This window comes from Simochromis diagramma, unplaced genomic scaffold, assembly GCF_900408965.1.
Source record: "Simochromis diagramma unplaced genomic scaffold, fSimDia1.1 OVJJ01000456.1, whole genome shotgun sequence".
NCBI lineage: Eukaryota > Metazoa > Chordata > Actinopteri > Cichliformes > Cichlidae > Simochromis > Simochromis diagramma.
In genome coordinates this window covers 361,945-385,744 of record NW_024387186.1, presented here as the reverse complement: position 1 = coordinate 385,744, position 23,800 = coordinate 361,945, and the positions used below count along the sequence as shown (strand labels likewise).

At 46.7% G+C, this 23,800-nt stretch overlaps 1 protein-coding gene across 2 annotated transcripts in view; it reads left to right on the top strand.

Annotated features, from left to right (window-relative positions):
* The window catches only part of eipr1 (EARP complex and GARP complex interacting protein 1), a 50,573-nt gene that overhangs the window by 10,401 nt on the left and 16,372 nt on the right, over window positions 1-23,800 (top strand). For both annotated transcript variants that reach the window (XM_040049698.1, XM_040049699.1), the window contains 2 exons: window positions 6,534-6,633; window positions 20,254-20,390. In XM_040049698.1, coding sequence (XP_039905632.1) covers window positions 6,534-6,633; window positions 20,254-20,390 — 237 coding nt within the window. The remainder of the gene's footprint in view (window positions 1-6,533; window positions 6,634-20,253; window positions 20,391-23,800) is intronic.

Sequence of the window (23,800 nt, the reverse complement as noted above, 5' to 3'; positions counted from 1 at the left end):
ATTACACATTGCTGTAATTTCTGCCCTCTGGACAAATAAAGAGTGTCTGACAGTGATTTAGATAAAAACTGATTGCAGCTTGTGGCAGGATTGTTCTCTGTGGATCATCCGTGAGATATGTTTGATAAGTCATTTACAGCAGTTTAAATACAGGAAGTCACTGTTAGCCACGCCCTGTACAGCCCCACAGTAATTATTAATCTTTTCTCTAACTGTATATTTAGTCATCAATCACAGCTGTGCCTCATTTACTAAAATGAATTTTTAAAAATCATTTAATCTCATTTAAAGCAGGACCAACACAGGACTGGAAGAATGTCCTCACTGTCGGTCCTGTGTCTGTGGATTTGTAATGACACAGCAGTCCACGGTTAGATAGCAGCGCAAGTACACACACACACACACACACACACACACACACACACACACACACACACACACACACACACACACACACACACACACACACACACACACACAGTGATAATGCTGGCAGCTTGCACCATCCATGCATGTTTGTGTGTGTAAGAAGACAAAGAGTAAAGAGATCTGAGCTCTTATGAGGCTTTTGTCTGTTTTGTGTGTTTGTTCACCTGCTTGTGTGTCCACCGTAGCGTGTCCGCATCCTTCATGTGTGCGTTTTCCGGTTGCCGGCGAGTCCCTCCACTCTCGGCAACAATAACACTTTTTTCTTCCCCAAATCCCCTCATTGTTTGGGTGGGCAAACATTCGAGCCTCTGCCCGTCGTGAAGCGTGCTCTGAATGGAAATATCGGCAAAGCACACCCAAAAAAATAAAAATAACGGGACTAAACAAACCTCGGGAAAAATCATGTTGTGTTTTTTCCCCCTCTTCCTGCACTTGGTTTCGATTGGGAGCCTTGCCAGATGAGTGCATCGATTCCCGTGGAGCCATTTGAGCCAATCACGGCCCTAGGAGGGAGCGGTAAAGCGCAAAAGGCAGCGAGGTTGATTTTCTAAAGTGGGGTGTGACAGGAGGGGGTAGGAGGTGTTTATGGGGTGATTGTGTGTGTTTGTGCACACACACACGAATGCAGCCATGTGTGTTATTGTTGTGTGGTCGTTTGTAAGGCCCGATGGGCTCTGCTCTCTGTCTGCGTCCCAGCCCCGTCATGCAAAGAGTCTTTGTGAGCCTTATTTTCACTGTGAGCGTCGCCTCGTCTCAATCAATTGGACTCCCGACGTGGGCTGTCATGTGGACTATCAGCCGTGTGCGTGTGTGTGTGTGTGTGTGTGTGTGTGCAGGCGCTGGGATGAAGCTTGTAGCTCTGCTGCTTTTTTCCCGTCTGTGACGGCAGCTGCTGCACAAAGAAATAATCTGTCTGCGGCTGAGCTCGCAGTTACCTTAAATGGTAATTCCAGTTTATTGTGACCGCACCTCCACCTGTATCATTACAGGTGGAGGTGGGGTTTGGCTGTTTTCCACAGGGTGGTTTATGGGACTCCTGCAGGGTCGGCACTGCAAAGCAGACTGAAACCTCTGGGGCTGAAAACTGAAGCTTTCTAGCATCCAGGACACAAAGATACACAGGAAACAGTCCACAGGTGGAAGATGTTAAAATCAAGCGGTGTCCTGACCCAGAGGGTCTAAACATAAGGCCCAGGGACCGTCAAAGGGTCCAATCCAGCCGATTGAAAGGTGAAAAGGACGTAAATTTGAGGCTGTTTTCACCAGTTTTACAGCCTGAATAGAAAAAAATCACCTGTTGCTGACATACAGCCAGATAAACGTTAAATAACAGAACAGTTTAGGTTTTTCATTGTGGAGGTTTCTATTTCTTTTATTTTTTTCATTCGGGATTCTACTGTGAAGGAAAAGCAGGACTGAAAACGTCTTCTTTTAAGTTCCAGGGTAACGTGTGTCTGTAAGTCTGAGCTGTGCTGACGGCTTTCTGACTGCTTTACACTAAACAAAGGAAACAGGTTTGAGCCTGCGTCATGGTGGTTTGGGTTAAAATCCAGGTGTCATTAAAACGTTCCCGGAACATGTAAATATCCAGATTCTTCACTCTTTTCAGTTTGGGTGGAGGTTGTAGCTTAGATCGTCCCACTGGTGATGTCAGGAAGTGAAGTGGTGGAGATGCAGATGTGGGGAGTTTGTACGTAGCAACACTGCATTTGTCCGTCCGTCCTGCAGCTTCAGATGCTCTGTTTGTCCCTGTGTTCATGCCCAAGAAGGACCAGGGAGTGTTTGTGTTGGCTTCTCTGTAACGGGGGATTAAACTCATATGGATGCAAAGCACAGCAGAGTGGGCGCGCAGAGAGAGAGTGCATGGCTCGACGTGGATATATGGGGCTGTAAAAGCTCCACGGCTCTCCCAGCATACATTCCAGTACACGGCGTGCCAGCTTGTTGCAGAGCTCAAGGTCAAACGCACATATTTGGAGTGTTTCATAAGAGAGAGAAATGGAGGGAGGCGAACTGCCTGCCTCTCAGTATTGCATGAATTAATTGATCCTACAGGGAACGATGGGCTGTGAATCCCAAAGCGGAGTGTGTTTTAATTGGTCCTGTGGTGCGCTGAAGTGTGTGTTTAGGAAGGAAGGAGCGGTGGTATCGAACATGCTGCAGTCGCTATTGACAAGGTCTATGTGGAGCCCTCAGTGTGTGTGTTTGTACTTGTTTTGCTACATTAAGGGGACAGAGTGTTCACAGGGCTTTTGTGGGGATTTGCCTTCCTTTTGGGGACACAAAGCATCAATCGATTGATCAGATGTCACCTTTGATTGTTAGTTTGGCTTCCAGCAGTTACAGTTGGGTTCACGAGTTTTTGGATTATGCTAGCTTGAGTCTACCCTTGAGTTAATCTTATAGTGAATTCAGTTTTACGTTTTGGGTTTTTTTTAGATTGAGATTAAACGTACTAAAGAACTTGGTTGGGACACGGTGGATTATTCATGTGGAAAGAATACTGGGTGTGATACGTGCTGCTGGTATTTACTACCTCAGTGCATATTATCTGTTTCTAAACAGTGGACGGACAGTGAAGTGTTATCAGTGAAGATTAAGAATAATCCAGGATGAGCATCATGTGATGAGCTGTTGCACCGTGGATGGATGCAGATATATTCGTGCTCTGCTGTCCTGTAAGATGCAGTGTTTCCAGATTATGGCCCATCTTTGTTTTCACTTGTAGTTTGTTGCGATCTGGTCGGCCTACCGTTTAGCGATGCAGTTTGTTTATGGCTACATTTAGTTGTCCGGCCTTTGAAGGTGGCCTGCTGCACAGGTTCTTCACCGAGTGTGAGAAATGCATTAAGGGAGATTTAGAAAACCATCTTTCCTTTCAGGCTGCAGGGTCTGACTGTGAGTCAGTGTGAAGTGCTCCTAAATGACAAAACGAAGGCTGCGTGCTGTGAGTGCGTCCATGACTCGCTGCTCCTCAGGAGGGCAGTAAAAGCCGCCCTCAGCAGCTGTGATTTCACAGCCCTTATAAACTCCCCTCCCTCCCTCCGTCGCTGCTCCACCTTTTCTAATAGCACTGTGCGTATTTGAAGCCTGGATTAAACCCAAAAGCAAACTTTAACTTCCCCTCCTTTCCCCTGTCATTTCTTTTATCTCCCCTGAACACTCTCACCTCCTCTCTCTCCTTTTCAAACGCTGGCATTGTTGCTGCCGCTGACAGATGAGTCCAAGGAAATGAAGTTGTCTAATTGATGAACTCCTTAAATAAATGGCATCATTTAGTAAAGCTCTAATCGCAGCGGTTTTCTAGCCGTGACAGACATCCAGACCTTCAGCCAGACCACGTCTGCATCGCGCTGCTGACATTTTACATCCTCTAACCCAGATTAGACGCAGCTGAAAAGTCACACTAAATCAAAACCCTAAAGAGCATATAGCAGCTTTTCCCGGCCAAGGTTATATTTAGCTGATTGCCAGGTCTCTGACTGCACTGACACATTGCTTTTAGAGCTGGCAGGACTCGTGTTAAAAGCAGAGCTTTCTCGCTCGGGCTGTCGTCTTTCTTTGACCACGCGGTCGCTTTCTGTCTCGATTTAGCTGCTAAAACATCCAAACTAAGAGGAGGGAACAAAAGCAAACAAGTATCCAGGGAATGATGAACAACAGTTAGTGCGGTGTGCAAGGTCTCTCCAGAATACAGAGTTTAAGTAGAGCGCAGAGGAGAGGCTCGCCTAAAGAAGCTGCAGCAAAAGGTCGATACTCTGCAGACGGGCGTGCGCAGGAGGAATCAAAGCGTGCAGTAAACGCTCTACTGTACTGCAGAGTAGACTGACAGAACTGGGTCCTCTGTGCTCACCGGGCTGAGCTTATGTGCTTTTGTCACTCTCGTGGCTGTTGTGCAGAAAGCTGCTAATGTGACTAAGAGCACTCACAGAGCAGCGTTTAAAGTGCACTAATGGGCTTTTTTCAGAAAAGCTCGAATCAGAAAATCCTGATGCTGATTTGATCTCACCTCCTCGTGCACCTCTGGACCGGTCTCGGCACTGCTGCCATCTTTAATTTGTCCCGATGGTCCCTGCACGTGTCGGCGTGGGGATCCACGGTAACGCCCTGAGACACCGGAGGGATGTTCAGAGGAGATGGATCTGAAGTTCAGTGCGTGCCTTCTCGTAGCGGTTCAAAGCACCGTGAGCACTCAGGAGGCTTTATGGATGCGCAAACACAAACTTTGTGTGCTGTGTGAGTGATGTCAGAGTAGCAGCCGTGCTTCAGAGGGGCCAGAGGGGGGTGGCATGATGAGAGCGTCCAAACTTAAATCGTGGGAGGAGTTTCACCTGTACGAGTTTAAACATGGCCAGGGTTTCTAATAATAATGAGATGAGTGTATGCTCAGTAATCAAACACACACTGCGTGATGTCACCGCGAGGGTACGGCTGGCATACCGGGACAGCCAATCAGAAGAGAGTTGTCTTTAAGGAAGGAGCTAAGGCTGCTTGTTTTAGAGGGGCTGTGCTGAGGCTCAGTGTGAGATACAGAAGGATTATTATGACCTGTGGATCATGCAAAGCTGCTGTAGGAGAGCACGTGATACCTTGTCACCTTTATTTAGGCTAATCATGCTGGAAGCAGAGTGCACCAAAGGTTTTACCTGACTGAAACTGTGCTGGAGGCGTTCATGTTTCATGAGCACCTGAGCGTCCGGAGAGGCAGGAATACCACAGTCATCATAGTGCCACCTGCTGGGAACAGCTGGTTTATGAGTTCACCCTAAATTGTGTTAAAGCGTGACTACAGCCTCGCTCCAGCTTTATTTAAAAATGAGCCTCCAGTATCCGGCTCCGGTTGTTTGTACCCGACAGGCGGATTAAAGGATTTGGCATTTTTTAAAGGTATTATTTTTCTTTTGTTTCTGTTTGGTGTGTTTGGTTTTTCTGTAAATGGGTAGGTCAATACCAGTTTGGCGCTCCGGTGAGTATTGGTGGCAGCAGAACAGCGTGTGTGGATTTGGCTCAAAATAAACTACAGCGAGCTTATGTTAACAAAGGAGCGTGTAGCCCAGTGCAACAGAATGACTCACTGATGGGTTTTCAATAGTTTAGACAACAACAGGGCTCCATGGCACGGAGGAGTGAGGCGTATCGCAGCTCTGCTACACAGAAAATCACCGCTGATGGTTCTGCTCTGCTCCTCAAAACTCCTGACACCATTAAACGCAGATTCAAAGAACCTGAAGTTGGTTTTGTTTGCTGGAAGTACAAGCAACCACTGTGATGTCATCCACACCAACAATAGCATGTTTGAGGTTTCATTGCCAGACATACGTGCTAATATGAGCTGAGACTTCATGGATGGTACAGGTAAACTCACAGCAGCCGCATTATTGATCCAAATGGTCAGATGGTGACAAAGATAAGAAGAAGAGAAACACGTGATGGACACAGGAAGTAAACAGACTCCGGTAAGATGGAGGGAATGATGAAACTAGGTGTGCACAGAGGGTCAGTTAGCAATTGAGACACAGGTGGGAACAATAAAGGTGAGTCAGGCGGTCGGGGAAAAGGAGAAAGAACTCAAACACAAATGACTAACTGTAAGTAAAAAGGAGGGCAGCATAAAACAAAAGACCAACCAACATCCAATGGCAACCGACAGCCGCCTGTGTCGCCATGCAGCTGTCAGTCAAAGAGGCCACGCTCCTAATAATGCAAGATTTAAGCCTTAAACAGCTGTTGTGAAAGAGGAAATGATCTACAGATCCAAAGATTTTGTGCATCAGGCTGTAAACATGTTTGTTTCTGCTCTAAAGTTTTAACATGAGAGTCTGTGGGGACCGACTCCCTGCTGCCCCTGCTGGACACTAGAGGGACTGCAGGTTTCGAGGTCAATGCTTAACTCATGCAGAATTATTTTAACTGATTTCTTATTAATTTTTTTACTACAAATGATTTTGAAACACATTCATCTTCTTTAAACATGCAGAACACAGCTGTGTGACCATCGCTGCGGATGTCACAGACCCCGCCCCCTGCGTGTCTGCAGCATGTTTGCGCTCGATTTGACTGTGGTCCTGTGCTTCTGTGTTTGTGTGTCTTTTGTGTATGTACAGCGTGCTGTGGGAGCCCATGGGGGACGGCAAGCGCGTGATTTCATTGGCTGATAACCATGCGCTGCTCTGGGACCTGCAGGAGAGCTCCACACAGGCCACGGTGAGGAAACTGTAAACCAGAGGCACGCACGCCGTATCGCACAATAGCTAACTCATTATTTGATAACTGCCATATCGTCCTGGTGTTATCAGACGCACACATCCTCCCTGTGTGCGACAACAGCACAGCGTCCACTATTCATCCTGCCGCTCACACACACACACACACACACACACACACACACACACACACACACACACACACACACACACACACACACGTGCGCTGTGGCTGCTTTAATATTATTCTGGTCAAGCTGCTCCTGCTGTGACAGTAATAGTCTTGTTTAATACGTACGAGGGAAATCGCTCCATCTCCTTTCACAGTTCACTGAAGTAGAGCTGCTGCAGTTATACATTAAGTTTCACTTACAGGCGCTGCAGTACACAACCTGATGTATGTGTGAGGAACATTACACACCACGCTTGAAGCCCAGCGTCTCACTCTCGAAGCGCGTGCGGACGCCGCTCTGCTGCTTCAGTAAGACCGACTTTCGTTAATGACGCTTTAGTCAGTCGTTGTTTTGTGTTAACAGACGATGAAATCAGAATTGTTGCATAAACTTTATCCCCTCGTTTATTCATTTACCCACCGCGGTCACGGTTCAAGCGTCTGTTTTCCTGTAACGTCCTGCAGCTCTGAAACCTTCATAAGAGAATCCACTCAGCGTGGACGTGAAACTGAGGATCAGGACTTCTCCACAGCCGGTAATCGAAACCAGGCAGCAGCAGATTAGTGACCGGCCTCATGCTCTGGGTGGATCGTCTCAGACCTTCTCCTGGATCCATTTTTGGCATCTTCTACCTGCCCTGTGATGCCGTCTGTCTCTGCACTGTGATGCACTACAGTGACCGTTAGCTCGTGCAAGTTAGAGGTTAGAGGCCTGCACAGGCCGGTCTGCGGTCTCATATACAGTTTACTCAGATATTTATTCCATGCCTCAGATAATCCGTCATTCTGACACTTAGAACTTTGACCTGAAGTCCGTGAACTCATCAGAGAAGGACAGTGAGGAGAGCCTGCAGAGGTGGACGAGCTGCAGATGCTCACAGTCAGACTGGCTATATTGGAGAAAACATGATGAAGGAAGACCTCAGAGAAGATTCACGGATGTAGTGAAGCATGAGGGGCAGAGTTAAGAGCTCTGTGAAGGAGAGAAGTCCTGGACTCTTCTGGTTCTACCAGTGCAAACTGGGAGAACCCACTTCAGACCAGGATCCCCTGTTATGCTGCAGACGCCTCACGCTCGAGACTTTCACTGCAGTAAAAATAAAGCGTCGAGTGTGTGGCTGAATCGTGCGTGGACGCTTTCGATCAATTCGTTGGCACTCCTGTCCTTCCTAATGCAGGGTGAAGAGGCTCTTCACTGTAAGCTCTCAGTCTTCCAACCTGCCAGCTTTTCCCTCAAAAGGCCCATTATGTGTTTAAAGCCTGGAAATAACGGCGTGCGTCGGGCGTGCACGGAAGAAGTAATAGAGCGGCGGCGTGGGTCGGCCCCGGCTTTCATGAGTGTGTTGTTCCATCCGGAGCGATGATTCTAGATGAGTCATTAGTGATTCATGCACTCGTTTAGTGATTCACATAAAGGCCAGCCAGGTCACACACACCTGTACTTGTGTGTGTGTGTGTGTGTGTGTGTGTGTGTGTGGTCATTCACGAGCTGCACTGTTGGAGAAGTCGTTCCAGGGTTTATCAGTCGAGCTGCGTTCACCAGCAACACCTGACCAATCAGACGCAGGGACAGGTCTCCGGGCAGAGGAGCAGCAGGTCATCTTCAGCATGAGTTTCTGCCCTGTGATTGGCTGATTAGATGTTTGAGTTGACGAGTGTACCTAATAAAGTGGCAGGTGAGTGTGTTTGATTTGACGGGACAGTCAGTTCACGTCATTATCATGGGCGTGTGTGTGTGTGTGTGGGGGGGGGTGTAGCTCAGGTGGCAGAGCAGATCAGCCACTAACCAGAAGGTCGGTGGTTCTGCTCCAGTCTGCATGCCAAATATCCTTGGGCAAGATACTAACCCCATGTTGCTCTCCGATGCATCCATCGGAGTGTGAATGTGTATGAATATTAGATACTTAGCACTTAAAGCACACAAGAAGTGCTTGTGGGATGAATGGGTGTGATTGGCTGCAGCTGCAGCGTCCATCTCCAGGGCCTGATTGGGTGAATGAATTAGTTGTATAAAGTTTGGTGCTCAGACAGAGTAGAAAAGCGCTATATAAGAACCAGTCCATTTACCATCAGGTTAGAAATGCTTCAAATCATCCTCACCGATTACCGATGGCCTCTACAGACACGTCGCAGGAGGACACGTCGCAGGAGGACCTGCAGACTCCTGCAGGATGCTGTCCCGGGGGAAGTTCGTATCTGCAGGCTACCTCAGTTTCCCAGGTCTGGAGGTCAAGACCAGGTCAAGTCAATGTTTAATGCTCTATAAGTGGAAGATGCTCCCTGTACATCAAAAATGAAGGGCGGCACAGATTCCACACGTTCAGCGTAGAGTTTGCATCTTTATGTTTCACAGACAGGAAGTTTCAACAGTTGGAAAACACGGAACACCACGACTTAGAGGGAGGACACGGCAGAGGGCAAGGAGACAACTGAGGTGTCCATAAGATGATGATGATGAGAGGCAGACGGGAGCAGGAACAAGGAACAAGGAAGTAATCTCAAAGCACAAGAGACCAAAGACTATCAAAATAAAACAGGAAGTTAACTACACATACATTTACAACCCGACACAACTAAACGGAGGAGGAGGAAGGGAACACTAAAGGGAACACTAAAGGGAACTAATCCACCTAAAGTCATCTGGAACTGAAGTAGAGACACAATAATCAAATATGGAACCAGCGATCGGGAAAGGAGCCCGATGAGGAGAGAGGGATTCCTCCGGTGCCTGTCTGTCACATGGTGGCGTGTTCATCTCCAGCATGTCCAGCTGCAGCGTCCATGTCTGTCTCCAGGGCCTGTGCTAGATTACTCTGTGTGTGTGTGTGTGTGTGTGTGTGTGTGTGTGTGTGTGTGTGTGTGTGTGTGTGTGTGTGTGTGTGTGTGTGGCTCATCAATTAGCCCGGCTGGTGGGACTGAGTGAAAACATCTCGGCTGACTCACACACACCTTGTCCTGCACATCTGCTCCACAAACGCACACTAACTCTCTCTCGGCGTGCAGAGGAGGCATGGCTGCGCGCCGCTTTGACAGATAGCTCTGCATTAGTGCCGCTTGCGTCCTAAATGAATGCGTCCCCCAGTGTTGTGTGTGCTGCCTTGTTAGGGCCCCTAATTTGGTTAGTGTGCTAATAAAGCTGGGAACCTGGGATGCACGGCGCCCCGGCTGTGCTGCTGCTGCTGGACGGGTTTCCAGAGCCTCGAGTTGGGGAGCGCGTCTGCTCTTTGAAGAGCTCAGAGTCTGTCTGCACATTTGGGAGAGGAATCGCTTCGCAGGAAGAAGGAGACTTTATTTCATGCTTGTTTAAAGAGCGCTGGCAACACGTCCTCCGACGCTACGTTGTTGTGAAAGCCAAGCGCTAAAAAAGCTATGTGGAGCGCTTTGTTTGTGCTGCTGGAGCCTTTCAGAGCGTTTGTGGTGACATCATCTGACCAGTAATATGGCTGCTGTGAGGTCACTGTACTAACAGACCCTCCCAGAGGCTGTGCTCCAGTTTGAGTGATTTTATGTGGATGTTATTGATTAGCAGGTGTCTGGATATACACCCATCACTTTATCAGCACATCCCACAGATGCTCCACTGGAGACCAAGTCAACGCCTGAAACTGTTCCTGAAACATTTCTGCTTTATGGCAGAGTGTCATCAGGGAGCACCGTGTCCGTGTGTGGGCGTACATGGTCTGCAGGTACGCTTAGGTATTTGCTACCTGTCAAACATCCACATGGACGGAAGGACCCAGAGTTTCCCAGGAGAACATCAACCAAAGCATCACACTGCCCCCGTCGGCTCGCCTTCTTCCCATAGTGCATTCTGGTGACAGGTGTTCTCCAGGTAAGTGTGTCCTGACACCTTTCCATCAGAACCAGCATGAACCTTTTCAGCTCGTCTGCACATGCGCCAGCCTTGGCTCCCCGCGGCCTGCCGACCGGGAACGCCCCACACAGCCAAATCCTCACGACACCTCACGTTGCTTCAGACATAAACTCTGAGGACAAAATGTTCACCTGCTCTGTGACAGGTCCCGCCCACTGACAGGTGAGGCGATGATCAGTGTTGTCGGTCAAAATGCTAACGTTGAGCACCTACAGCATGACGTCACTGTAGGCGTGTCTGTTTTATCTGGTGCCTCTGACATAAGGCGAGTGATGTCACAATGGCGGTGTCCAGCTTTTCCTTTTTGAGGCTGAGGATTTGGCATGGACACGGCTGCGGCGTGGACACGGCTGCGGCGTGGAAACTCTGGTTACAAATGACGTGTAAATGATATTTTTCATAGACTGAGAAGCCGAGGTTTACGAGTGGACATTCATGAAATAGTCGTGGAAATATTTTTCAAGGCCGCGGAGGAAGCCTCGCTCGTCTCCTCTTTGTCCTCTTCCTCCCCTCCTCCTCAGCTCCTGTGTTTAGATTTCCTCCCTTTCTTCTCCCCTTCTGCCTACTTTGGTCTCCTTCCTTCAAACCTCCCCGCTCAGCCGGCCTTCCTCGCTCTGCCTCCCTCTGTCTGTCCTCTCTAGCTGAAATAATGAGAGTGTACCGCGGCGCTGTGCGGTGACGGGCCGATCGATGATCCTTGCTCCAACAGGCAGGGGTGGTGGAGGGGGTGAGGATGAAACCTGCAGATAGAGCAGAGAAAAATGAAGCGGTGCAGAGCTGCTGTTTGAATTGTTGGATGCATCGCAGTTTAAAGGAAAGATAATCATTTCCAAAGCGGCCCGCTGAATTAATTGGATTCCATTTTTAAAGTAGCCGATGAAGTGATACGCTTTATAATTCAGAGTCCTTGAAGTATTTTGACTTTGATTCATTTCACCTTCATTGTTGCCGTGTGAAGTATGTGCAGCAGGTTTGATAAATATACGTCGCCGGCTGCAGTTTAACCTGCCGCCTTTCAGCTGAGCTCCTCTCCGCTGACATTTTGTCACTTTAATGTGTTTGTGTTAAAAACCAAAGACGGTGCAATCAATTGCAGTCTTTAAAGCCCTTTGATTTGGCTTTCAGCAGCTATCAGTCTTAAATATTACACTGATGGGTGAGCTGCGCTATCGAGAGCAGCGTCCGAGCAAATCAGCGTTACTCTGCTCATCGCCGCAGCTTTGCCCGAGCTTTGGCGTGCTCTCGTCATGCCGGCGACGGTTTCTGGACGTTCAGATTCAAACCAAGCGTGTTCAGTGTTGTTGTAAGCAGAACAAACCACTGCGCGAAGACGAGGAACGCGTCTTCTGGCTGTTTTCTTCTATGATGAAAATATCCTCAAATCAAACTTGAAGTTTTGCAAATACAGAAACTCTGCGAGACTCTCGGGCTCGACCCTCTAACTCGACCCTCTAACCCCTGCTCGACTGTGTTAATAAAAATACTTGAGACATCCAGACAATGGATTCATCTTCTTTAAACATCTGGACAGATCTGCTCAAATCACCCTGGCTCTGCACCAGCGCTATAAGACAGCTGTGGACTTGGTACCTGTTCCATATTAAGGTTGGGCGATATATTCACACAGGTGACTTTTTGATGGGCGGAGCAATCCTGCAGCTGCATGCAGCTCAACAAGCTGTGGAAAAGCTTTTCAGCCAGCGCACTCTGAGGAGGGTGCATGTGTTCGCAGCTGCAAGAGCGTGCTTTAAAACAGACCTATTATTTTTTCTAATAATGTTGGTTGAAGCTAACTTACTGACGGGAAATACAGAAGTCCCTCTTGCAAAAACATTTGGCGAACGGCTCAGTCTGTCGTCAATGGTCGATAAATTTGTCCAACCTTACTCCATATGCAGGATGGTGGAAGGAGCTCAGACGTTTGTGTTTGGAAAGCAGGACTTTTATATTTCTGAAAGAGGTTTAAGGATGTGGACGCGACAGAACGTCACTGATGTGCATGACTCTGTTAGGACCAAAAGATTAGTCATAAACTGTATCCTAGCATCACTTTGACCAAGGACGATGCAGAGGAGGCGAAACAACGATGGGAGAAAGAATCAGGCTTTTCAATACCTGACGATTTATAGCAAACAGCTTTTAAATGCTAATTCCTGGAGCTGGAGAGAGTTTTGGAAAAGACGCATGTTTGTTATTTGACAGACGAGGTCGACATCCAACTGTTGTTGGAAAGAAGCTTTGGTAATTATCTATAACGTTTTAATATTTCTCATAATGTGTTCTTCATAAAAAGTAGAAATCTGGATCTGCTGGCTCCAGAGTAAAGAGGTTAAAAATATTTAACCAACTCAAAAAACTACAGGCAGATGTTGTCCTTTTACAAGAGACCCACAGACCTCTTAGAGATTCGAATGAACTTAAAACACCTGAGTTTCCCAATGTGTTCTCAGCTTGTTATAATTCTAGACAAAGGGGAGTAGCAATTTTAATACATAAAAATATTAACTTCACAGTACTCGATACAGTTATAGATCCAGAGGGCAGATTCTTAATCATTAAACTATCTATACTTGATAAAAAGCTATGTATTGCAAGTGTATATGGTCCAAATGTTGATGATCCCTCATTCTTTCACGGTTTTTTCAGTGCACTCTCTGAACACTTAGATGGCACACTTGTTCTTGGAGGCGACCTCAACCTTGGACTAAATGAAGACATGGATAGGCTCAATACAGCGGGAACTCAGCGTAATTGGCAGTCCATAAATATAATCAAACAGTATATGAGCGACTTTGGTCTTTGCGATGCATGGCGCTCCCTTCACCCCACCAGTAAGGAATATACTTTTTTCTCACATGTCCATCACTCCTACTCTCGTCTGGATTATTTTTTGGTCAGCAGCTCACTGCTGAACGACATTTCAGACACTGAGATTCACCCTATAGCTGTCAGCGATCATGGTCCTGTATCTTTAACACTAATGCACTAGAATAATATTACGCCAAGAAAAAACTGGAGATTTAATATATCACTACTTAAAGATGAAGACTTTATTAAATATTTTAAAAAAGAGTGGACTTCATATTTGGACTATAATGACACTCCCGAAACATCAGCTTCTGTTCTATGGGAAGCAGGGAAAGCTGTGATGAGAGGTAAAATAATTTCTTTCTCATCACATAAAAAGAAAAAAGAAAACAAAAATATTCAGGAATTAGAAAAAAACATCAAATCACTAGAAGAAGCCTACGCGTCCCACCAAGATCAGGAAACATTGAACAAAATACGCAAAACCAAATTAGAATTAAATGAGATAATTGATAAAAAAACAAAATTCTTAGTACAAAGACTACGCCTACAAAATTATGAACATGGTAATAAATCTGGTCAATTTCTAGCAAACCAGCTAAAAATAAATAAAGAAAAAACAACTATATGTGCTGTTCAAGATTCATCTGGGAACACAATATATGATCCGATACAAATAAACAACATTTTCAGGGATTTCTATAAAACGTTGTATTCACCACAAATAAACCCATCTAAAAAAGAAATTGATCAGTTTTTGGACAACATAACTCTTCCAAAATTATTGGACACTCAAGCAATGGCACTGGATTCACCACTGACACCAGGTGAACTCCAGGAAGCCCTGATAAGTATGCCCAATAATAAGGCTCCAGGTCCAGACGGTTTTCCTGCAGAATTCTACAAAGAATCCTGGTCGATTCTAGCACCAGTTTTCTACAGAACGTTGTTGGAAATTAAAGAAAAGGGCAGACTTCCATCAAATATGAATTCTGCAAACATTAATCTCCTGCTAAAACCAGGCAAAGACCCTGTATATCCCTCAAGCTATCGTCCAATATCCCTTATAAATGTAGACCTTAAAATAATCTGCAAAGCTCTCTCAAAGAGACTGGAGAAAATAACCCCCCTCTTAATTCATCCTGACCAAACTGGTTTCATAAAAGGTAGGCACTCATCAACAAATACACGTAGATTACTTAATTTGATAGACTACTCATACAGTAAAAACCTAGAAACTACAATATTCTCTTTAGACGCAGAAAAAGCATTTGACAGAGTTAACTGGAAATTTCTATTTGCAACTTTACACAAATTTGGTTTTGGATCCTCTTTCATAAACTGGTTAAAAATATTATATAATTCCCCAACAGCTTGTGTTAGAACAAATGACCAGACATCCTCCAGCTTCTGTCTCTTGAGGGGCACCAGGCAGGGATGCCCACTCTCCCCTTCACTGTTTGCAATTTTTATTGAACCACTAGCAGCAGCAATTAGACAGAATTCAGTAATTAAGGGCATAAAATGCAAGAACGTGGAACATAAAATCAGCCTTTATGCGGATGATGTGTTACTCTTTCTCCAAAATTCACAAACCAATATCTCTGGGGTGATTGAATTGATAAACTCTTTTGCAAGAATATCAGATTACTCAATTAACTGGTCAAAATCTACAGTTCTACCGATTAATTGCTCCCTCCATAATTCCTCTTCTACACCACTGCAATCGGGAAATATAAAATATTTAGGTATTAATGTTTCTCCCAAGCTTGCAGATCTAACTAAATTAAACCATATCCCACTTTTAAAGAAGGTAGAAGATGATCTGGCTAGATGGAAATGTCTACCCATATCACTCATGGGAAGGGTTGCCGCTATAAAAATGATGGTCTTACCAAAAATAAATTATTTATTCTCAATGATCCCAACTAAACCGCCACAAGATTGGTTCAGATCTCTAGATTCATGTATGTCCAAATTCCTTTGGAAAAATAAACCCCCACGTATAAGCTTAAAAACACTACAAAAGACCAAGGATAAAGGAGGACTAGAACTGCCTAACTTTCAGCACTACTTCTTAGCCAACAGGCTTCAGTTTATCTCAGGATGGCTAAAACATACCCTCTTAGATGAACCTTGGCTAGATGTAGAACAAGCACTTTGCAATAATCTAGAGATCTCAGACCTACCATTTATCAGCTCAAACATCCAACGACATGAATGCTTTAAAAGCATCAACATCAGCTCTTCTCTGACAGCATGGTGGGAGTTTCTAAAATTGACGGCGTCTTCATTAATCCCATGCAAACGTACACCTATCTGGAACAACCCTGACATATTACAAAACAATAATATGATAAACTTTTCAGATTGGAGTGGTAAAGGAATCAAATATTTAGAACATATACTAGAAGGAACAGAATTTATTTCATTTGACGGACTAGTTACACAATATGGGATCAACAAGAAAAGATTTTTAGAATATCAACAAATTAAATCCATAGTAAAAAAGAAATTTAAACCGGGTCAAGTTGAACTACAAACACCACCAAGTGTGGTTCAATTTCTTACTCTTAAAACCCCCAAATTACTATCCAAAATATACAGAATGCTTTCTGAAACAGATGAATCAATATCACTTCCTATTGCAAAATGGGAAGCGGATTTATCAGTTAACTTAGACCTAAACTTCTGGTCTCAGATTTGCTTAAAAACCTTTCATCTAATTAGAAATCCCAGTCTTCAATTAATTCAATACAAAATATTACATAGAGTGCACTATACAGGTCATCGGATGTTCAAGATGGGCCTTACGTCTACCAACAACTGCTCACACTGCCAAACCAATTCACCGAACAATTATATCCACGCTCTTTGGTTCTGTCCACCAGTTCAGAAGTTTTGGCGCGAGATATGTGAAGACTTATCGAAGTGTCTGAAATGTAACATTCCAACTTCCCCCTTAGTGTGTTTGTTGGGCAGCTTAGATAATGTCACTTCAGAAAAGAATATCGTCCATATGGTTTTCACTGCCCTATGCATAGCCAAGAAAACAGTCCTCATGAACTGGAAAAATAAAAATAATCTTAATTCTAACCAATATAGAAATTATCTATTAGATTACATTAGTCTTGATACAGCCTCTGCCACCACATCAGATCAATTGCTCTGGGCTCCTTTGATCAGCTCCACCACCTAGTGGGGGTGGGGGGTCATAGTTTGGTCCCACCTTCACTGTTGTGATTGGTGTGGGGGTAGGGACAGGCTTAGGGCGTCGGGGGGTTCCCCGGAGGCATCTTCCTTGGGGGGCTCAACCCGGGGTAGCGGTCATGTCCGGTTAGGGGCTCTGTTGGCTCTCAGGTGACTGTTTCCTCGCGGCTGCGTGCAGCGGGGCTAGGGGAGGGTCTGTGCTGACGGACGTGGGTTACTGACCTGGTAGCCTGGCTGCCCCTGGGTGGGTCCGGGATGGGCGTGAGGTTCTGGGGGCGCTCCGTCTCTGGGCTGGGGCCCGGGCCGGGCCTCGGGGGCTTGGGTCCTGGTTGGTGTGTTGCCGGGGTTGTGGGCGGGTGGGTGCATGGGGGCCCAGCCCTGGAGCAGGGTGCCGCCGGTGCATCGAGCCACCTGGGGGGCTCTTCAACTGGTGGGGAAGATTGTCACATCTCGCAGGAGCTTTCCTCTCCTCAGGGGCTCTCTCTGCAGGAGGGGGAGACACAGGAGAGGTGGAGGAAGATCTCAGCCTGGGTGTTTATTGTCTTATGTAGTCTGGAAGATGAGTGGATGGTGGGGTGGGTGCAGTTTTCTCTGTGGTGGGGTTGGGTGGACTGTCCCGGGCTCTGTGGGGCCGGGAGGCGCTGCTGCGCTGGGCCCCGGTCTGGATGGGCCTGGGCCCCCTTTCCCTGGCGGGTCGCGGAGTATGGGGGTGCCTACTGGGGTCAGCGGGGGAGCTGGCCCCAGGGAGGGGTCACTTGCCCCTCCCTTCCTTCCCTCCCCATCTCCAGCTGCCTCCCTCTTCCCGCTCCACCACAACCACCCACACATGCAGGACCTTGGAGTAGGGGTATGTCACCAGGGTGCAGAGGAGGCTACCACCCCCCCTGTCCCCTTCTGGCTGCCTCTGCCTCAATTTTATCCCACAACTTAGACATTCACATTACTCACACTCTCATTACACATACATATAGGATCTTGGGGGTGGGCACGATACACGGAATCCAAAGTACCATCAGGGTGTACACCCCACCCCTGGCGTCGTTGCCCACCTCTCAATGTTAAATACACGTAGACATTGAGGGCTAGCAGGAGGGACCATGCGCTTACCTGCTGCTCTCTGGCAGGTAGCTCCATGCCCTCCTGGGTTTTAAATGCACCTTAGAACACACATGCATCAACACTACAATGAGCGGGTGGAGGGAGGTTTGGAGTCTTCTCTCACCCCCATTCTCTGCGACCTGCTGGAGCGGGGGGGCTAGGAGGAGGAGTTGGCCGTCCGACTGCGGTCTGGAGTGTGGGGCCTCCCTGCTGCTGCGGAGTCGGGGCGGTCTGCCTCCCCCCACCGCAGGGAAAAGGGTAACACCACCTGGGTCTGGGTGCAGTTCCCCCCTCCAGGGGCAAGGGTACCTAGACCCGGTTTGTAGAGTATGCTTGGGGAGTGTGATTGTGTGTACAGCGTCTCTTTATGTCTGTCTCCACGTTGGTTGAGTGTGGAGTAAGTGCATATGAGAGCATGAGGGTGGGAATGGATGTTTGTATATGTGTGTGCCTGTATTTCTGTGTCTATATGTCAGGTTGGGTGTCAGGCGCCACCTCTCTGGGGACATCTTAGGCCCTCCAAGGTTTGGAGGCCTATCTCCCCCTACCACCACTTCCCCTGCCAGTGGCGGACTCCCTCAGACATCGGTGCGTTGGTGGTTCTTTGTGTCCGGGGGTGGGCGTCCAGGTACACACCGGCTCACTCCTTGGCGGCCGCTTATCGGGGCCTGGAGCCTGGGGCTCGCTCGGGCCACTTCGGAGGTGGGGTGCCCCCAGCCTCTCGGCCTGGGGCTCGGTCACTCAGGCACGGCTGGCTGCCGGCGGAGCTCACGGGCGCGTCACTACAACTCCCCCTGGCTTCTGCTCCGTGGCTGCTGAGTGAGCCCTCATCTGGGACTCTCCTCAGCTCTTACTGGGACAGTGGCGCGGCTGCCCCTCTGTTGGTCTTCCTTGGTCTCTTGTGTTCTGGGGGCCTCTCGATGTCTGGAGTTTTGATCTCCTCCATACCTGCTTCATGCCCTGGAGGACGGGGCTGCGGCCCCCCCACACCCTCTAGCAGATCATTACATGAAGGAACCTTTTGAAAAAACAAGCGCGTCCATGCTCACAGGTGTACACACGGGTGATCACACCCACAAACTACACCCTTTTTGGCTTCTACCTCAAAGCACACTGTGTTATGTTGATCTTATGTGCTGCACAATAATGTTTAATATTTAGTATTTACTGTCATATTCCCATATATCATTGTGATGTTGTTTATTCTATTACTCTTGTTCTCTTCTGCTTGTTTTCTTTTTTCTTTCTCAGCAGGTGATCCAGGTGATTGATATATGCTTTTTTTTTCCTCTTTTTTTTTTCTGCTCATTCTGTTGGTTTTTGTCTTTTGCCCTTCTCCCCCGTCCCTCTTCTCAGCTGTTTCTCTTTCCCTCTTTCTTTCTCCCCTTCTTTCCCCCAGTCAAGTCTGTCCCGTATTCAGTAAGTGAAAATAAAATAAACAATAAAAGGTGAATCAAATGGACCATTACGGCAAGGCTGGGATGGTCAATTTGGTAAAGTAAATCCGTTGGGCATCTTTCTTTGCCTTTAGACAACAATTCTGATGGCAAAAGAGCCAAACGGGACAGGCAAAAAAAAAAGAAAAAAAGAAAAAAAAGAAATCTGGATCTGCGGCGTGAGGAACTTTATTGTTTCAGTGTGTTTGTTGTGCTGGGGGGCAATAACGTAAGCTCGAATCACAAAGCAACATATCAAAGCCCAGATTGACGCCTGTGGACTTCTGGAGTTTTATCACTTTTATTTTCTAGTTCTCAGTTCTTGTTTGATGTTGGTTCTCCTTCGTGTCCCCGTGTCTGTCTCCACTGTTGTTTTGTCAAGGTCATATGTCTTAGTCCGGTCTCTGTGTTAGTCACTTCCTGTTTTATTTTGACAGTCCCGCTTGTGTGTGATCATGTCCCGTTGGTTAGATTCTGTCCAGCTGTGTCCCCACGTGTGTCCGCTCTGCCCTGATCTCCTCCTGTGTATGTGGTCTGTCTCCCTCTCAGCTTCCTCTTTTTTCCAGTAAATTAAATCTGTAACTTGTTCCCGACACGCGTCTCAGGACAGCGGACTTAATAACTGATGACGTGACCATGTGAAGCTAAACGAGGCTAAAAAGCCGTGCGCAGACATGCCCCCCCATCAAACTGCACAGCCTTTCTTTATATGCAGATACTGTGAAATGATTATTATTAGTCTTTAAACGAATAGTGAATCAGTGTAACGCCAACAGCACGAGTTGAGGTGTGTTTGCAGGAGTGTACACGCCGGCGTGATGCAGGCAGCTGGCGTGCCACTAATACCCCAAATATTACTACAGTTGTTAGCGAGCGATTGTAGTTTTGAGAGCGGCCTGCAGAGAAAATGACTCCTAATAAAGCCTCATTATGCTGATTTAATGAACTGCTCCGCTCAACCTGTCACACACGTACAGATGAATTCTCGTCCCCGCTAACGAAGGCGCCCCCGTCCCTCCGCAGGTCTCCAGCACCGCCACCCTCGAGGGTAAAGGTCAGCTGAAGTTCACCTCCGGCAAGTGGAGCCCCCACCACAACTGCAGCCAGCTCGCCACAGCCAACGACACGGCCATACGAGGCTGGGACCTCCGCACCATGAGGTGAGCGCCGCCGCCCGAGAGATGCTTTAGGTCTTTTTCACGGCATTGATCGCTGAATCTGACGGAATAAGTCCCACAGCAGCCGCTGAGCTGAGGTGTCACTGACGGTTGGTGTTTTTTATTCTTATTTGCCAGTCAGCGTTAATGCTCTGCTTTTTTCTTTGCACCTGATTAAAAGGAGCTGCCGTCTGTGTAAATCTGACAGAAATGAGTCGTGTACGTTAAACTCTGGGCTTACTGGTTTTACTGGGTGTTTGCATGTCATTACATGCAGACATTTGAATGCACTACACAGAGCTGTGTGTTTAATATTACTCATCATGCTGAGGGAGTTTTGTCACGACTGCCTCTCCGTGCATCAGGAAACACATGCGTGTGTTCATATTACAGCTTCAGAGCAGGTTCACATCATCTCCTCATGCTGTGAGCAGATTTTTTTCTGGTTCTGATGAAAACTTCGTGTAACCATTGGAAACGAGCAGCGTCATAAATGCGATTAATGACTGAGTCGTTAGTCGTTATTGGATATCGAAATAAAAGGCCCTCCGAGAACACAAACCTCCACCGAGCCAGCTCGCTTGCCGGGCGGTAAAACAATAGTTATTTTCTGTGTATGCGTTTTGATTCTTCTTTCATTTTAAACCGACTTTGAGATGTTTGCAGTGCTCTGCTCAAACCATCATATGCTTTAATGTACTTGTCATCATTTTGAGTAGGGAGCTAATTATGCTAGCAAAGCTGAAAACTGTCATACTGACGTAAGAAGCGATACATCAGGTTAGCCGAGTGTCCGGAGTATCCGCCTGGATATCGTATCATAGTCGCAAACCATTTATCCTGTTTTCTGCCTGAAAACTCGACTGCTGAAAAGGTTTTGAATGAATTCTGATCGAACTCTGTAGCGGTGCTGATGGGAGTCCAATATCGATGTCACTGATTCTCGGTGGGTTCTCATTGGCGTCAGAGTCACCGCCATCTCTTCATTCATGCTTAGGTGAAATGTTTGTGCATGTTGGAGATATTTCTGCTCTGTTGTGATTGGTGTTGGGGCTGTTACTCAAAGATGAAACCAGCACACACACTTCAAAGCGGTCGTCATGGTGATTCTGCTGTAGAAACACGCCTGTCACCTGTGGATGTTCAGGCTCTGGCTGCAGGGCTGCAGTCTGCACACACTCAGCTCTTGGCTAGCTTAGCGTTAGCATAGCATATAGAAAGTAACATACAGATTAAATATATGTCACATTTGACCTCTGACCTCACTTTTTTTATTACACATTGTCTTTTCTTTCAAATTGAAATTGTGTTTTATCTTCAAAGAAAAGTATTTCCAAGACAAAGACAATGAGTGCGTTTAATTACAAATATACTGAAATATAATATTAAACTACATATGAACTTGCATCAGGTAAGAATGTGCCACCAGGACAAAAGCCTCCATAGAGTTTCATAAAAAATCAAAGTGATTTATGATGAACAATTAAGAGTATTTTGTAATATTTTTGATCACTTTTAGGTAGTTGTACATAAAAATAAATGTGCCTTTATTTAAAAAGAACCGTAATATTTCGAACCTTCAACTGCTGTTTAAACACTCATCGATCGCGGCCTGCGGGTCTTTATCAGACTCCAACATTATGAAATAATATTTTTTGCACAGTTACATCAGAGGCTTTGCTGATGTGATGAGGCAGTTAGAAACCTGCGACACTACAGGCAGCGGAGTGGAAACACGCCACTCGGCTGCAGTTAATTAGCATATGGACTCTTATAATGCATAAGTCAATAAAGGACTGGCAATGAAACGAGGCTTCAGGGGAATCAGATGTTACATTGTCCACCCAAAGCCAGAACTGCTCCACGAATCAAATTCATTCACGATTAGTGAGATTAGTTGTTCTGCTGGCTCCAGTCTGTGGACGAATTAAAGGAAAAACTGGAGTCCTGACCCACAGTGAGGAGCTCTGTTGGCTCTACAGTAACCGTTACCTGCCTGTGAGCACCTGGCCTGGAGCTGTTTATGCATTCATCAGAGATGACACTGATTAAATCAGCATGCTCAGGAGCGGGTTGTAAAGTGGCTTGCAGCTTTTAGTAGTCCATCTTGAGTGGAGACGACACACCCACATGTAGTTCAGGCAGCCAATCAGAAGAAGGCTGTCTGAAAGGGGCGGAGCTAACACAGCTTGTTTCAGACCAAGGATGGAGGGATTATTATGAGCTGTGGCTGCAGCTTTTTGTCGTAGCTGTCAGCTTTGTGTCTCTAACAAAGACGAACACACAAACCTGAGCGGTCTGTGCTCGTATTTGCATCCAGGTGTGTCTGTCGGCTCTCTGCGGACGCCCGTGAATCGAGTCGAGCGCGTTCTTCTGCTCGCCAGATGATGAAGTGCGAGGCGGCTGAGCACTAATGTTCCTGTGTGACACGGAGCATGTGTACTACCACACATTAACCTTGTAACTGCAGGTTATCAGCAGCCCACCTCCCAACCTCTCACTGTGTGTGTGTGTGTGTGTGTGTGTGTGTGTGTGTGTGTGTGTTTCTGCAGCACTTGATGAGTGAGGTCAGCGTGTGTTTACGTGTGGGCTGTGCTGCAGGAATAATAATCACCTCGACATCGATCGCCATGATAACAGCAAAGTGCTGAAGAGACTGAGAGGGGTGCCGGGTGAAGGAGAGAGGAGGAGAGAGTGAGAATGTATTTACACGATGCGTATCACAGGGCCAGATAAGATAGTTGAATCATTGATATCGCTCCCCGTCAGCCCCATAACAAATTAAAGAGTTCCTGCACACCCCGTTTTGGCCGCTCTCCTCCCGCTGTGCTGTTTTGAAGGATGCAACAGTGCTGATTTAGCCGTCGGCACAAAGGGAAGGAGGGGGTGGCGGAGCGGGGCTTGTTAGCAGAGAGCAGCCTCATCCTTGATATCGCTGTGAAAACACACCATTATAGTCTGCAGGGACACGTGCAGCCAGCAGAGGGCGCACCGTGACAGACGTTTCAAAGAAAAATAATAAAATGGTCCGATAAGGACGATCGGCTTTTTCATTGGTTTAAATAAAGTAAGATGTTTGTGCATGAATATATCCAAGTGCTGTCAGGACTGAAAATCTGCACTTTGATTCATTTTTTCATTTTAAATATGCGGTTCATGTTTTTTTAAAAGTAAGCTGAAACTTGGAAATGAGGAGCTCTTGCAGCACATTTATGTTTTTTTTTTCTTGGATTAGGACGTATTTGTCTCCTCGTTTGATTCGTTTGGTCCAAAGTGTCTGAAGCAACAGCAGGTAAAGAGATGCACAGAGGAGGTCGGGGTGGAGGCAAGAGACAACCAAACATCAAACTAACAAACCACATTTCAGTTACAGTTAAAGTCGAACCTGATCTTCTCCTCTTTGAATTTATACC